Source organism: Colletotrichum karsti (genome assembly GCF_011947395.1).
Source record: "Colletotrichum karsti strain CkLH20 chromosome Unknown Scaffold66, whole genome shotgun sequence".
Taxonomy (NCBI): Eukaryota; Fungi; Ascomycota; class Sordariomycetes; order Glomerellales; family Glomerellaceae; genus Colletotrichum; species Colletotrichum karsti.
This window is the reverse complement of record NW_024065966.1, coordinates 116,599-128,986: the sequence shown is the minus strand read 5'-3', so window position 1 is coordinate 128,986 and position 12,388 is coordinate 116,599. Positions and strand designations below refer to the sequence as shown.

Sequence of the window (12,388 nt, the reverse complement as noted above, 5' to 3'; positions counted from 1 at the left end):
ACTTTGTGGTCTCCATCAACCGACGTCTGATTGGCCAAATATTTTCAGTTGTGAAGGCCGTGTCGTCCGCCTGATTGTCGTCCTGTTCTCGTTGCGTCTTCCCCGATCATCTCTCGACTCGACCTGACCCGACTCGACGTCACAGCCAATTCCCCGGCCAGAGCCCCTCGCAGTCACTCTCGCCCTACCTTACGAGCCCGGAACCCGCGTACGCCTCGCATGGCTCAGTGAGAGACCGAGCGACTCTCCGCCGCCGACCGCCCTTGGCCACCCGAACCACACCAGGCCGACATGAGCGCAGAGAAGAGCAAGAACCATGCGGCCAGCTCCCAATACGCTCTTGCGCCCTTACCGTCTTGATAATGTGTGTCGACAATGCATCCGCCAAGCTTCGGGCTTCCCTCGAGGCGTCTTCTCGTCGCCATTGATCCCGAGACGAGCTGCCTCGACCACGGCACCAAAGGCGGCGCCCGCTGTGCGACTCGGCGCGAGTTACTTCCTTTCCAACAGCGTCCTGGATCGCGCGAACCCTCGCCCTCGACAGTCAGGGAGTAGAAGCTCTTCTGCCTCGGCCTCGATCGCTTCCTCTTCGTCCTCCTCCTCTTCGACAAACCCCCGCGCCGAGACGAACCACCTCGACGTAAACCACGAACTTCCACATCGTCGCCGCCAAGCCGCGAGACGCAAAGCCGCCGCTGAAGCCGCCGCGTCCTCTTCACCCGAAGTCCCTCTCCCTCAAGATGCCTCCTCCGCCCTCACGAGCGTCGCCGAGCGACAACCCGCCCACTCCGCCCGCCGCATCTTCTCGACCCTCCTCTCCCTCTCGAAGCCCCGCCTCTCGGCGCTCGTCGTGCTGACGGCCATGGCTTCCTACGCTGTATACCCCGTCCCCGCCTTCCTCTCCCCCGCCATCACCGAGTCGCCCTCGCTCAGCCCGCTGACGCTGCTCTTCTTGACCACCGGCACCGCCCTGTGCTCCGCCTCGGCCAACTCCCTCAACATGCTGTACGAGCAATCGACCGATGCCAAGATGACCCGAACGAGGAACCGTCCGCTGGTCAGAGGATTGCTTTCGACGAGGGCCGCGGTCATGTTCGCCGTCGCGACCGCCGTCACCGGTGTGGGTGCGCTCTACTTCGGCGTCAACCCGACCGTCGCATTCCTCGGCGGCGCCAACATCGTCATCTACGCCGGCATGTACACGCCGATGAAGGCCATGAGCGTAGCAAACACATGGCTGGGCGCTGTCGTCGGTGGGATTCCCCCACTCATGGGCTGGGCGGCGGCAGCAGGCGAGACTGCGTCGGGCGACGGGTCGTGGCGGGAACTGCTCCTGGCCAGCGACGGTAGCTCCATTGGCGGCTGGTTGATGGGCGGTCTCCTCTTTGCCTGGCAGTTCCCGCACTTTATGGCATTGTCATGGCCCATCAGGGAAGAGTACAAGGCGGCCGGACTGCGGATGCTTGCGTGGACAAACCCGGCCCGCAACGCCCGCGTGGCGCTGCGCTACAGCATTGCCTTCATCCCCCTCTGCGTGGCGCTCTGCGCCGCCGGCGTGACGGAGTGGAGCTTTGCTGTGACGAGTTTGTCGGTCAACGGTTGGCTTTCGTGGCAGGCTGTGAGGTTCTGGAAGTACGAGGGCCATAAGGGCTCGGCGAGGGGTCTGTTTTGGGCCAGTGTCTGGCATCTGCCTGTCGTCATGGTTTTGGCGCTGCTCCAGAAGAAGGGCATGTGGAGTCGTGTGTGGAATAGTGTCATGGGTACCGAGGACGACGACGACGAGTGGGAGGACGAGCTGGAAGAGATGCCTGTTGCTCCGCCCATTCCGCGCGATAGATAGCGGTAGGGGCAAGTGTAGAACTTGCATGTATCATAGTATGCTCCTTTGTCAAGGATAGAAGCGGGCCCGTTACGGCCTTGGTGGGTGTATCTGGTCAAGATACCGAATCTACTCTTTCCGTACCTTTTGCGCCTCATCGAAGTGGCCCATGATTGTCCGCGTGGATGCGTAGAGTGAAGTCCAAAAAGCATTCGATTGCATGTCTCCGCCCCTTTTCATACCAGACCCCATCCTCTTGGTATCTATAGATGCTATTGTACACACACACACACACACATTGAATTCATGACCCCTCAGGTGCTCTTCCGCCCATCGATCGTCATTACCAAGGGCACTTCGTTTTGCCGTTGTGCTGTTATCCCATCTCTCGCAAGCAACCTGACAAAACAGTGCGCCCGATCCTCTTGCCCTCGGTATATCCGTTGTATCGGTACGTAGTCCCAATAACGCCTGGAACGCCACTCTGAAACGAGAAAGTAAAAAGAAAAGACGGCATAAAACCGAAAGAAACCTCCGACCGAATTCGAATGATGTTGTAAACGAGCGTTCAGTCATTCTGGTAAAGGAAAAAGGTCGTTACATGGGTTGTTGTGCACCACCGCCGGGCCGGTTGATGATGGCATCGATGCCCATGTCCACGCTCGGCAGTCTCTGGCCGTGAGGATGGAGGTAAGGACTGGGAGATTGCGATTGGCCGGGGTATCCGCCGTTGACGGAGGCGTTCGAGGAGACGGAGCTGTTGTATCCGTGATGGGCACCCGTGTGGCCGTAGCCGTACTGCCCGGCATGGAGAGGCTGGAGATGGTTGAAGGAGGTGACGTAGCCGGCGGCCGAGGTGGTGCTGCCGCCGCTCCCAGAGTGTCCAGAGGACACGGTCTCCGGGCTACTATAGGACGCGTCTAGGTCGTCGGTTAACCCGAGGCCGCTGATGCCGCTGTCATCGTCATACCCAGGTGGTAGTGGCTGCCCCGATTCCAGGCGCTCCCGTCTGGCCGCGGCGCGAGACGCACTTTGAAGGTTCTTGAGTCCGTTGGACATGCACTGGAAGAAGAGGTGTTAGTTAGCAGGTGTTCTTTGGACGAGATGATGTGAGGCTCTCGACATACCTTGGCCTCGACGACACCCCACTTCTCTCCGGTGCGGGCTGCGAGGATAGACCATATTTCTTTGCGGACGTTCATGTACTCCTTGGCGAGGCGTTCGAACTTGCGGTTGTCCCAGTCGTCGGCGCCTTTGCGCTCCATAAGACGCTCGTGACGCTTTCTGCAGGCGTTGGGCGTCTTGTTCGGGAAGTACGCCATCTGGATCTGACCCCAGTTGAGACCCTGGGACCGGGCCGTGAGGAGTTGCTGGTCATCCTGTGGGGTCCAGGCCCCCGAGGAGGCGCGGTGTTGCAGAGGAGGGACCGATACAGGGGGTGCGGCGACCGGGGCGTAGCTTTCGTACGTCGGCTGCGGCTGATGTTGCATCGGAGCCGATGACGAGGGCATGGTGTAGTAGGCGTTTTGCGGCATGGTCATACGCTGGTTGTACATGGCGATGGGGTTCGCCGCGGGGGCGAGAGAAACGGGCATAGAGTTGAGGAAGCGGTTGTGACTCGAGCTGGATGCCCGCGTATGCTTGGGCATGTTATTCGTGAGAAGCTTCGAGGAGAGTGAAGCAACTCTGGCGTTGCTTTCGTAGAGGTTGTAAGTAAAACGAGTGCAGATTACAGAATTAAGCTGCGGAAAGATGTCGAAAGCGAAAGTTTCTCGGTGGGTGCGCCTCGCCTCGCCTGGAGGTAGTATCCGGAGAGGTCGATGATGGGTATAGAGTAATAGCGAAGAGCGAATGGAGATGGATGCAAGTCAGAAGAGAGGTAGGAAATCTGGCTTTAGGAAATGCTACGACGATGACGATGACGAAGACTTTGAAGGAAAGAGAAAAGGAAAAAGGAAATGAGACGGAAAAGGAAATGTTGTGAGATGGATTGAGATTGCTTGATAGACAGACGAACACAAGGTCGAGAGATGGTCGAGAAGCCGGACAGAGGGCCCGACTTTAAGCAACATCACGAGCTGGCGGGTCGACAAAGAGACGCAGAAGCGCAGTCGAGATGAGACCGGGGTGCTGGGAATGTGAAACAGGACAGCTGGGCTGAACAACAGCGAGAGAGCTGCCAGAGATGCCATGAAACCCGTCTCGTGTGTCCGAAAGAGCGGATGGCGAGAGGAAGGACGGCAGACATTGGCTGGAGAGGTCTTGAAGATGGGCGTCTGTCTGGAGTTGGGCGCGTAGAACTGGCCGGGTCTGAAGGGCGGCTACCTCACGAGCACGATGGGACCTTGGCGGGATCGGACGGGTACCGGGGTCCCGAAGAAGGGAGCAGACGGTTCAGACGGGGACAAGAGACCGCGGGGCCGTCAAAAGAGGGTCGAAATTAGCAAACAGCTGTTGGGTATGAGTAGGCGCCAGCCTTGCCGCGCTGGCGAGGTTCCATCTGGAGAGGTTCGTCAGTGTTTAGGGCTGGATCATGCCACGACATGCGTGGGGTCGGCCGTCGATCGGTCTTTGCGGGCAAGCAGGCGAGATGGTGTTAGTCTCGAGCCGCCAGAGACGTATGGAGAGGTCTCTTTGAGACCCCACGTCCGCGGCGAGATGACCAATGGGGTCCAGGACGAAATGAGGCAGGGTTGTCGCATTGCATTGGAAGTGGGCGACTATGAGCGCCCGCGCGGCAGGGTAAGCCAAGCTGCCTTGCCGTAGACGTGCATCAATGGAGATGGGCAATGGCCGTATGCGTTGGGGGACGGCAGCAGCAGCAGCAGCAACAACAACTACAACAGCAATGAAAACAGCAAGGGTGCGACACCAAGCTGGGCAGAGATGCTCGTCTTCGATCTGCGGAATCCATCAGGGGGCCAGTAACGAATAGAGGACGGTCATCCTCGACGGGTACCTGACAGAGCAGACGGGATGTTGCATATCATCTGGCATAAGGACGGATGTTCTGGACGAGCCACTTGGAACTGAGATACGTACTAGAATGGAGAATTAAATGAGCGAAAAGGCGAGAGTGAAGCGAAGCAAAGCTGTCAAAGGTGGAAGCAACGAAATTGAAGGTCGAATTTAGACGCGCGCCTGGAAGCAGAAGTGGGTCGTCTTTATCATTGTGGATCCAATGAACCTTGGTCGGGCCTCTGAGTGGCCAGGGCTGGAAATAGGCCCGCACTAGTCCGCCTTTGATCGACGTTCCACAGCGGGCCGGCAATTCTCCACTTTCACTCCACTGTCAACTGCCAGCTCCCGGCCATTTTCCCTCCATTTCTTGTCCTTGGTGTTTTCTTCCTCCAACATTCATTCACCTTGCAATATAACCTTGGCCTGTGTAGCGGTCTGCCGCCATCACCCGCTCCATCATCGACGATGGAACCAACATGTCGGCAAGGATCAAACTCATGCATTTAATCTATCTCTAACAACTGCCGTGGAGACTTCTGCAGACCGACCCTCTGTTTCTTCACAGCCGAGCGCTTGTTTCTGCGCAAGGCGGGGTGACGATGTTGGATCAACTGGGAGACCATCAAACCGGCCGAGATGCGCCGCCTCAAGCGCGTGTTGTTAATAGAATGTTTGCTCGCAAGATCTTCAGAGATCATCGACGATGTTATTCTGAGCAGCCGCCGCGTTTACGGCCCACAGACTCACCGACAGATCCAAGACATGTCTTTTTGATACTCGTCGAAACACATTGTCTTGTATCGTACAGCGCAATGCCACGTTCAGACGAATCCAAGGCGCACCACTTCTCATCGCCGCTTACTGGGCAGATTTCATGATAATCTGGACCTCGATCACCGAGTACTGCTAGGCCTAATACAGGCGATATCGTTGTGACTAAATGAGGTGATTTTCTACTTGTACTCGATCTCCACAGAAGTACGAATTATCTGATCTGAACGCTTCAGCTGGCCATGTGGTATGGGTTCGCTCGCCGGATATCTCAATGGTTGTGGTCGGCAGATGATATTCACCTTGCCTCTTGCCTTCCAAGACTATGTTGTTGCTGGCAGCAAGCCTTGCATGCCACTGAGTCCTCAACATCTCGGTTTCTGACATAGAATGTAGTCAGGGCAGGACGATCAATGGCACGAATTGAAGTGCCGGTGGCAAAGCCGACGAAGCCCTGAGTCTAGAGCTGTTGCTACTACCTTAGCTCTAGAGCTTGAGCATAGGAAGCCATCTTTCAGGGCCCCTTTTGTGCCTGTCATACCTCAATTATAAGTCGAGTCGACTGGCGAATCAGCAAATGGGTAAACACACCGTCAGCATAAGGCACTCAATTAACCCAATAGCAGGCCTCTGTGCCACATCAACGGCGGGGTGCACCTCCATCTGCCGGCCCTCAACTTGGCGTTATGTGGCTTGGGTCAGACACGTTAGAGCTTGCGATCCTTCGTTGCAGCCTTTCCTCGGTGAGAGAAGAGCTTCATCCACGTGCTTTTATCCCACGGTTATCTGGGCAAATTTCGTCTCAAGTCGCCGGCTTCACCCACGTTTCCAGGCTTAATTGGTCCCACTAGTTGTCACTCGGCACGGTGAATGGGATAATTAGTCCACAGATCAACAACTTCTTTGTCTCACTCTCCACCGTCCATCTTCACTTCAAACTGACAGCGACGGCGGCTTGAAGAAAAGACGCTACACCAGTCCCACCACGCAGTCAATAGCACCAGCGACCGCTCAATACGCCGTCCCGGGATTATAGCGGATATCCCGATTCAAAGAAACAGGGCCGCCACCGACGGCATTTCCCATTTCTCCAGGCATCGATTGGTGCAACCCTCACCTCACGTCGACACACCCAGTACGAATACCCCAGATAACCCACTGGTCAAAAGCGATAAGGGTCCCCTGCATCTCACCTCCATCTTGGGCTCCTCGTGTTCACGTCAAACAGGGGTCGAAAGAACTTTGGGTTTTGCTGCTTATTTTTCCATCTCCTCATATTCTCCCCCTCTCTTCGTTTCTTTTCGTCAGCAGCATTCATTCTTCACACTATTTGAGGATTATTTCCACTCTGGCTGTCTGACTGACGACTTCAGCCGTTTCTGGGAACCAGCAGTCTCAGGGACAGCCATTTGGTCCCAGGCTAGGTAAGAATCAACATCATCTCACTTTGTGGTACAGAGTACTCCAGATTTCCCAATTCTTCAACCTAATACACCCTCTTTAGTCAGCTTCTTCTCCCACACTTGGCTGCCTGTGAGACACCTCACTTTTCAGAAATTCTCCTACAACAAATATCCAGCCCAGTTTCACTCACTAATATCAAACGGTGCGGTCGCTTGTCGGCGGCGCTCTTTCTGCTCATCAAAGCAACCGTGCAGCCAACGCTCTTGCCACCTCACAACACCAATGGAGCTTTGATCAATCCACTCACCTACCTCTACTTCACCTCTATCTATCAAACCACCTCAGCTTCACAACTTACCCACACCAACAACGTGCAACTTCATACGTATCGCCTCCAGATACCATCATGGACTCCGAGTCAAACTTCACTCACTCAGCCCCTGGAGGCCACACTCCCGCGCGCATCATGGACTATACCACCTCCATGCCCGCCACACTGCCCACTCTCTCCATGCTGGCAGCTTTGTTCGCAGGATGGGTAATTCTCTGCAGCGCGCTCCGCTTCAGACGCATCAACAACCTCCAGAAGCGCATGGGATACACCGACCGAGTCTCCCTCGCGCGCATGACCAACGATGATGCCCAGATCATCCTCCGGAACATGATCGAGTTCGAGTTCCCCAAGTTCTACACCTTGGCTCTCCAGTTCGCCATCTTCAAGGTTCGTTCCCTCTCCATCTCATCCACTTCATCCAAGTCCTGACCATCCATCCAGACCTATGGCTTCGAGACGATGTCTAAGCTCATCGTCGCCACCAAGAATCTGGCAGACCCCAAGAACGCCCAGAAGAGATATGAGGACACGACCATCATCTTCGGAGAGTAAGCTCCCCCTCCAACCTCCTCTATCAAAACCCCCCTCTAATGGATCTCCCAGGTTCTCCCTCAACCCTCCCACCTCAGACCGCTGCCTCAAGGCCCTCTCCCGCATGAACTACCTCCACAGCCGCTACAAGGCCGCCGGCCAGATCTCCAACGCCGACTTCCTCTACACCCTCGCCGTCTGCGTCACCGAGCCCACCCGCTTCATGAACCTCTACGAGTGGCGGCCCCTGACCGACATGGAGAAGTGCGCCGTCGGCACCCACTGGAAGGCCATCGGCGACGCCATGGACATCCGCTACGACGGCTACCTCTCGCGGGACTCGTGGGCCGACGGCATCGAGTTCGCCGACGACATCACCGCCTGGGCCAAGCGCTACGAGATCGACGCCATGAAGCCCGCAAAGGTCAACATGCAGCCCAGCGCCCAGCTCATGGAGATGATGATCTGGCACGTCCCGGCCTTCGCCAAGCCCTTCGCCCAGGAGGTCTTTACCGTCCTGATGGGAGACCGCGTCCGCGATACCTTTGGGTGAGTCTGCTTCCGCGTTACACACAAGTCATGAGAGAAGACACTAACATCTGAGAACAGCTACCCGGAGCCTGGCATCATCGCTTCCTTCACCGCCTACGCAGCCCTCATCCTCCGCCGCTTCGTCGTCCGCCATCTCATGCTCCCCCGCTTCACCCCCGTCGTCTTCTTCTCCGACCCCCACCCCAAGACGGGACGCATCCAGCACTACGACTACCTCGTCCACCCGTACTACATCCCGGCCACCTTCTGGAACCGGTGGGGCCCCACGGGCTTGGTCACCCGTCTCCTCGGCGGCACCGTTCCCGGCAACGAGAAGATGATGCCCGAGGGCTACCTGTTCGAGGATATTGGTCCCCAGGACAAGGTTGGCAAGGGCGTCGAGGAGTTGGCGGAGGGTGTCCAGTGTCTCAAGGGTCGCAGCCGTGGTGCTTGCCCCTTCTCCAGCTAGGAATGATGTCGAGAGATGGGGTTTTTTCATTCTTACCCATGTCATTGAGCTGGACGATAGGCGGGCGGCATTCTCAAGATTCACGAAACACGTATAGGGCATTGAACTTCTCATGGGCGTTTGGACAGGAGGACGAAGCGGTTCAGAACTTTTTTTTATGTATCATTTGCAAACTCATTCCGTGTCGACGGACAAAGTTCCGCGTTGACTATCAACAGGCCACGAGCCATCCTTTTCATCTAACCCGTCATCCGCTCTCCCATTCTCCCCGTGATTTCAACTTCCATCACGGGCATAGCGCTCCTGGGGGGAATAATGCTGTATTCGGCCATGCTATCATAAGTTCATTACCTCCGCGCCCCGTGCTCCCATCTCTCTCCAAAGTCTCTTGCAACTTGATCTATGACCCGGCGATGCCGAGCCCAACCCGACCTTGTCCGCCGTACGGCGGCACGCCCGCGCTCATGCTGGTGCCGGAGTTGGTCCCCGTGCGCTCGCGCATTCTCCTGCCCTCCATCAGACCACGCAGACCACGCTTCTGCAGGCCGATGACGGAGCTGAGCTCGCCGCTCCAGACCTCGCGCATGCCGCCGCGTTCGGAATCGCCAATCTCGGAGCTCCATTCGGACCCGCTGACGCTCGTCGTCGCGCTGAGTTCGTCGCTGGACGGCCGGCCTGTGGACATGGCTGTGTTAATGCGCAGTGCTCCAGTACGGGATGAGAGGTTTTGCAAGTCCGCACTGCTACCATTTTGAAAGTCGTCGGGGTACAACGGTGAGCCCATGGCGTCGACCGGGACGAAGAAGTTCGGGTTCAGCGAGCCGTCGAGTCCGCGGCCGCCTCCTGCCGCCATGGCGGTGGCGTTGAATACCGCAGCCGCGTTTCTCGAGTCGAGGAGGGCGTGGAGACGTTCGACCACTGCCTCGAGCAGGCCGTCGATTCGGTAGGGCCGGGCGATCTGCAGGAGGGAGCAAAGGATAGGAGGTGTGCACAGAGGAGACGAAGGCGGCGGTAGGGACGATGTGTAGAGGAAGTGGAGGAGAGCCTGGACGGTGAGGTAGGTATGCGGGAGGTAAAGGCACCGCGGCCGCGAGTTCGGTGGTAGTGATCTCGGAGTCGGGGCCGAGTTGACTGTGTTCGGGTCGGCGTTGCCGGCGGCGGGGAGGGAGAACGATGCCGCTGAGGCACTAGTCGGAGCTGTGCTTGGGGGTTTAGTCGAGGAGCCAGACGACATCACAGTGCTCGCGATGGAATTCGTGCTCTCGTGGGTAGGGCGAGAAGGCGTAATGGTCAGAACGGAATTCCTGACGGCGCTTCCGAGTCCAGACCGCAGGGTCATGGCGTCGCTGCCGTCTTGGGTCGCTGTGCCTTCTCGCAAAAGTTGTACAAAGTATGGGCCCCATCGTCGCGCTACAATCCTCGAGTTGATGGGTATCCTTTCTCCGTGCAGGCACAGAATATCCATGTCGGACAGTTCGCGCAATGCGAGCGCCTTCTCTCCTAGTTCCTCGGAGGCCCTCGAGTGGAAACGTCCGCCAGCCGTAGAACCGGCCTTCCTAGCCAAGCTCAAGCCGGGACCGGTGTACGGGCTACTGGCGGACACGAAACCAGACATCGGGCTGGTCTTTCTCGGGTTGTCGTAGAAGCCAAAAGCTTCCAGTTCGACCATGCAAACATTGGAAAAGTTGATACGCCGATGATTATAGTCATCGACGAGACTTCGTTTCCGGTTGCCAAGAATCACAAATGTGTTCCTGCGGTTCCATAATACGCCGCGGTTCCAACTGCCCTGGCTGAAGACGGCGCCACCAGCGTCAATGCGCGACCAGGTCAACGTCTTCAGGTCCAGTGCCCATAGAGCGTATTCTTGTTTTGAGGACGTGAGGTAGGTACCGCTCACGACGAAGTACGTGTCGATGACGCCTCCGTTGGGAAATCGCAGGCCAGGAGGCGAGTAGGAGCCCGACATGGGCTTTTCGGTCAGGGTGCCATCCGAGGATCTGATTTGTAGTTCGAGCTTGACGTCCAAGAAGTTGTAGTTGGAGTAAATGAGCATCGACGATCCAGCTTCGCGGGAGTCTTGGCCGGCGCCGTCTCGCTGAAATCCGTTCAAACTCGACTTGCCGATGCGCGAGGTGGCAGAGGGCGGAAGAGGTGCGACGACACTCCTGTAGGCGCCACAGCTTTTGTCGAGGGGTTCGATCGAGGTCCACTTGAGGCTGCGCAAGTTGAAGACGCTTATTTGTTCGATGTAGTGATTGGCGCCATCCTGACCACCCACGACCACCATTTCGGCGCCACCAGAACCGTCGATGTTGACACCGATCCTTCCTTCGTTCGGGTTCCCTGTTGAGGGGTTATGTTGGAGTGCCGACAGTGGGGCCTTGTGTGACGTGAAGGACGCTGACGTGGGTAGTATGCATGCGCAATGTGCGTAGCGACCTTGAGGCGCCTCTGGTGTGGGGATGAACGTCCATTTCCGCGTTGGAACGTCGTAAATGTAAATGTCGGACATTACGGTCACCTCGGGCTGCTGATCCGGGCCCGTGCCGGTCTGGTTCGGCGTGGGGGACATGCCTCCGTAACAAACGAGCTTGGTGTCTCCTAGAGGGCACATGGAGTGGAAATACCGGGGTGGAGGAATGTCGCCGGATGTTTCCAGTTTGGACCAATGCCTGCGAATAAGGTCTAGCTCGTACAGGTCCGACGTCAAAGGGGCAGGCCTGCTCCTAGACAGGATCCTTCCGCCAAAGACGTAGAGCTTGTCACCGAGGATAGTTGTTGTAGCCCCGACAAGCGGATGCGGCTCCCTGCCGGTCGTGCGATGCACGTTGCACATGAGGCCCGAGAGATGTGCGGATGACGAAGGAGTCGGTGTGCCGGCAGCGGAGGGTGCCCTGGCTGGATTCGACGAGGGCGAAGGGCCTGCGGACAGAGGACCGTTACTCCTCGGCGTCAGAGTTTCCCTTGGCTCTTCACCTCCATCTTGCCTCGAGGAGCTTGCCAGACTGCTCTGACTGCTGGCCATGTCGGCGTTGTATCCTGTTCCCCCGCTGTACATTTGTGCTCTGTCCACCGAAACGCCGGAGTCCATGGTGCTGGTGCGGCTCTCCATATCATCGGCCGGAGCCTCGTCTATGGCGCCAAGACTAGCGTAGTTGTATTGGGCGGCGGCCGGAGTATCGGGACCGATTGGAGAATTGTCCGGTGGCGGTTCGGGCAACGGTTTCGCGAGACTACTCTGGAGGCTCAAGCTTCTCGCATGCTGAAGAGAACGGTTCTTGGATGAGCCTGGATCGGGGGTGGGAGTGGGCCTCGCGGAAGGGGGCGGGGATGGAGAGGATGTCAAGCTCGGGGAGTTGCTCTTGAAACCCAAATGCGAAAGCGACGGCTGTCTCGAAAGCTTGGACGAATCGTCTCTGCTCGGAGCGAATTTCTTGAAGCCGCGGTAGACGCCGGAGAGGATATCGGCGGGAGATTTTCCGGGAGGGGACCGATCCTGTTCCGTCTCCGAGTCGGAGAATCGCGAGAGGTCTGACTGGTTCGAGGTTAGTCCCATGCCGGACAT

General features: G+C 57.4%; 4 protein-coding genes across 4 annotated transcripts; 2 read left to right on the top strand and 2 right to left on the bottom strand.

The window, feature by feature from the left end:
• Positions 1-316: 316 nt before the first annotated feature.
• On the top strand, positions 317-1,840 carry CkaCkLH20_12854 (protoheme IX farnesyltransferase; the record flags this gene model as incomplete). The annotated part of the gene is made up of 1 exon (XM_038895566.1): positions 317-1,840. One exon carries the CDS (start codon positions 317-319, stop codon positions 1,838-1,840), a length of 1,524 nt encoding a protein of 507 aa, XP_038739128.1.
• Positions 1,841-2,416: 576 nt separating this feature from the next.
• CkaCkLH20_12853 (putative myb family transcription factor) lies at positions 2,417-3,414 on the bottom strand (the record flags this gene model as incomplete). Its single annotated transcript, XM_038895565.1, has 2 exons — positions 2,417-2,881; positions 2,947-3,414. The coding sequence occupies 2 exons, from the start codon at positions 3,412-3,414 to the stop codon at positions 2,417-2,419; spliced, it is 933 nt and encodes a 310-aa protein (XP_038739127.1).
• Positions 3,415-7,361: 3,947 nt separating this feature from the next.
• Positions 7,362-8,820, top strand: CkaCkLH20_12852 (uncharacterized protein; the record flags this gene model as incomplete). The annotated part of the gene is made up of 4 exons (XM_038895564.1): positions 7,362-7,676; positions 7,731-7,837; positions 7,893-8,369; positions 8,430-8,820. The coding sequence occupies 4 exons, from the start codon at positions 7,362-7,364 to the stop codon at positions 8,818-8,820; spliced, it is 1,290 nt and encodes a 429-aa protein (XP_038739126.1).
• A 400-nt stretch (positions 8,821-9,220) lies between these two features.
• On the bottom strand, positions 9,221-12,388 carry CkaCkLH20_12851 (regulatory protein; the record flags this gene model as incomplete). The annotated part of the gene is made up of 1 exon (XM_038895563.1): positions 9,221-12,388. The coding sequence occupies one exon, from the start codon at positions 12,386-12,388 to the stop codon at positions 9,221-9,223; it is 3,168 nt and encodes a 1,055-aa protein (XP_038739125.1).